Source organism: Punica granatum, unplaced genomic scaffold (assembly GCF_007655135.1).
Source record: "Punica granatum isolate Tunisia-2019 unplaced genomic scaffold, ASM765513v2 Contig00460, whole genome shotgun sequence".
Classification (NCBI taxonomy): domain Eukaryota; kingdom Viridiplantae; phylum Streptophyta; class Magnoliopsida; order Myrtales; family Lythraceae; genus Punica; species Punica granatum.
Genome location: NW_022204362.1, coordinates 99,989 through 102,747, shown reverse-complemented (window position 1 = coordinate 102,747; position 2,759 = coordinate 99,989). Strand labels below are relative to the sequence as shown.

At 39.8% G+C, this 2,759-nt stretch overlaps 1 protein-coding gene across 1 annotated transcript; it reads right to left on the bottom strand.

Annotated features, from left to right (window-relative positions):
* Positions 1–12: 12 nt before the first annotated feature.
* LOC116190470 (carotenoid 9,10(9',10')-cleavage dioxygenase 1-like) lies at positions 13–501 on the bottom strand (the record flags this gene model as incomplete). The annotated part of the gene is made up of 2 exons (XM_031520153.1): positions 190–501; positions 13–84 (listed from the first exon to the last, which is right to left on the bottom strand). Coding segments are annotated over exons 1-2 (318 nt in total), but the record flags the coding sequence as incomplete, so codon positions are not given.
* Positions 502–2,759: the final 2,258 nt, after the last annotated feature.

Sequence of the window (2,759 nt, the reverse complement as noted above, 5' to 3'; positions counted from 1 at the left end):
AATCATCTATACCAATGGTAGCCGGCCCACAGGGGCGAAATTGGCGTTGGGACCGACCCTCACAAATTCTCCATTCAAGCATTCCTGCAGCAACAACGACAACAACGTAAAAAACGTCCCCCTTTTGCCGCCATCATAGAGAAATCCCAAGAAAAGATAAGGAAGTCGGGTTTTTGATGAAAGACTTACAGGGAGGTGGCCTGTGATGGGGAGGTCCGTGACTGGAGGAGTCTCTGTAGGAACCGGGCCGAAGTTACCGGAGAGATAGTGAAGGGGCCGGGGAGGGCCGTACATGAGCTTCACTATGAGCTCCTCGATGTAGTCAATGGCCTTCGAAGTGAAGCCTTTGCTCGGCTTCGGGTTCAACGCCGCTATCCCCGGAATCGCTCTTCCGACGTGGCTCAGCTTCTTCTCCTCCTCCACCTCTCCCGCCATTGTTGCTTTGTCTCTGCGTGTCTCTCTCCCCCCTCCCTCCTATCTTTTCAGGATTGTATTATAGAGGTTTCGCTACTTTTATATGGTTTTCATATATGTATGTAATAACTACATGAAAGACATACCATCTGATTTTATATATTATAATTGATAATGGAAGCATCATATGGTAAATTACACTGGTGATCTACAAAATTTTACAAATATTTTAATATGGTACAAAATATTTTTTTGCTACTTGATAGTACAAAATGTTTCAAAGTTATTTTAGTATAGTACAAAATGTTTCAAAGTTATCTCGCTATTGAAGCCGTCAAATCGACACTGATGGTACAAAATCGAATTTTGTGAGACATTACATGATGGTGTAAAAAATTTTGAAGTTGTAACTTAATAGTACAAAATGTTTTACTTAAGTTACATGATGGTGCAAAATTTACAGATCTTGTAAAGGACGGCTTGACGGCGTCAATGGTGAGATGACGGTTTGTACTATACTGAAATAACTTTGAAACATTTTGTACCATCAAATAGCAAAAAAACTTTTTATATCTTATTAAAATATTTATAAAATTTTTAGACTATCAGTGTAATATACCTATCATATTATCAACATTATTGCTGGAAAGTCCATTGCGTTTCACCAAAAAAAAAAGAAACATAAAAAGGCTTATTTTATCGACAAACTGCAGTAAATTATACACGGCAACAATGATTACGTACATGGTCTAGTCTCATGCATTTTCACGTACGTTGCAGCGTAATATAATTGCCATAATGACGGCCCATTTGCTAATTTTCCTAATATGCACAAAATATCGTAATAATAGGATAACTGTGAAATAGATTCAATGGTTATGGCCAACTTATTTATCTCGATGGAGAATTGTATTTTTAACGACGCTTACTCCATTTTCCCAAAACTGTAGTGACAGAAAACAGTTAAAGTATTAAAATAATATGAAAACTACAATATTTTTCCGAAATTCCTATTACATCACCGTTGTAATTTATAAAATGAGTCCTTATAAAAAGAGTCTGATAATGTTTACTAATGGCAATAACTATCAATGGTGACATCAATAGAAGTCGGAGTCATTAGTGAGCCACTCGGCTCTTTAAAAATCCAAATTTGAAGAATAGAAGTTAAGCGAAGCAGATGACAAAGGAGAACATAAAGGACATGTATAACAAAGATTTAAAATCATGTTTTTTTTTGTAAGAATAACTGAGGGGTTGCAATTAATTTTGAACTAACTGATATCCGCTTGCCATGTGTGATTTCAAAAAACTTTTTCACTATGCTTGATTTTAACTAGCAAAAGGCAAAACTCCATGTTAGTTTTTTTTTTGGTGGGGCCCATGTGTTTGCAAAAACGCCAGGCGACAAGCTACCGGATGCCTCTTTTGTGGGCCCCATGAATCGACTGCTTGATCTGGAGATGAACCAGAAAGAGGAAAGGTGGGGGAAGGGAGAACTCGGGCGATGACACTTGGGCAGGGAGCCCTTACCCAACGGTAATAATTTGGTGAAGCAAAGAGAAAAACAAAAAATAATTTTCAAACAATTGGGGCCCATAAAAAAAACGTTGACCGGGGGCTTTGTCTTTACCCCGTTAGAATAAACTAGAGTAAAAAAATTTTATTGCTAAACAGACCCAATTTTTATTTTGTTTTGCTAGTGTTACGAACGGACCTTTCTAACATCGAAGATGATCGAGAGAGTCCGAAGTTGTTGAGGTTTGCCAGGGAATGCATGCGATGGAGTCTTCTAGAGAGCCTCGGTCCCCGAACCTTCTAGAAGTCTCCCGAGTCTTCTGTAATTAATATCGGTAGTTAGGATAATTGTATTTATACCGGTAGATGGTAGAAGTAGTTGGATGTACATTAAATAGCGAGTGCCTATATAAGGGCCTCACCTTCTCATTTGTACACACACTTGAAAAAGCAATACAAGTATCATTCTCCAGAGCTTCTCTCTCTAGTTTCTCTCTCTAGAAGTTCTGTGAAGGGAAAGGCTGCCTAGAAAAGCGATTCTAGGGCCGCACGGGTAGGGAACGCTAGATAAAATAGCAAGTCCGTGACAAGTGGTATCAGAGCGAAGGTCTAAGGCGATGACAACCTCTAACCAATCGGAGGTGGTGATCGATGAGACGAGGGCAAAGTCCAAGAAGTAGCGGGAAAACTCGAGGGATCCACTAAGTTCGTTTGAGGGCCGCATGACAAAGATGGAGGTTGTCATGGCGGAACGTCCAAGGCAAGACCGAGGACGCGTCCAAGGGCATAGAAGAGCTTCGCTCGAACTTGGAGGAGCTTCAAGAGGG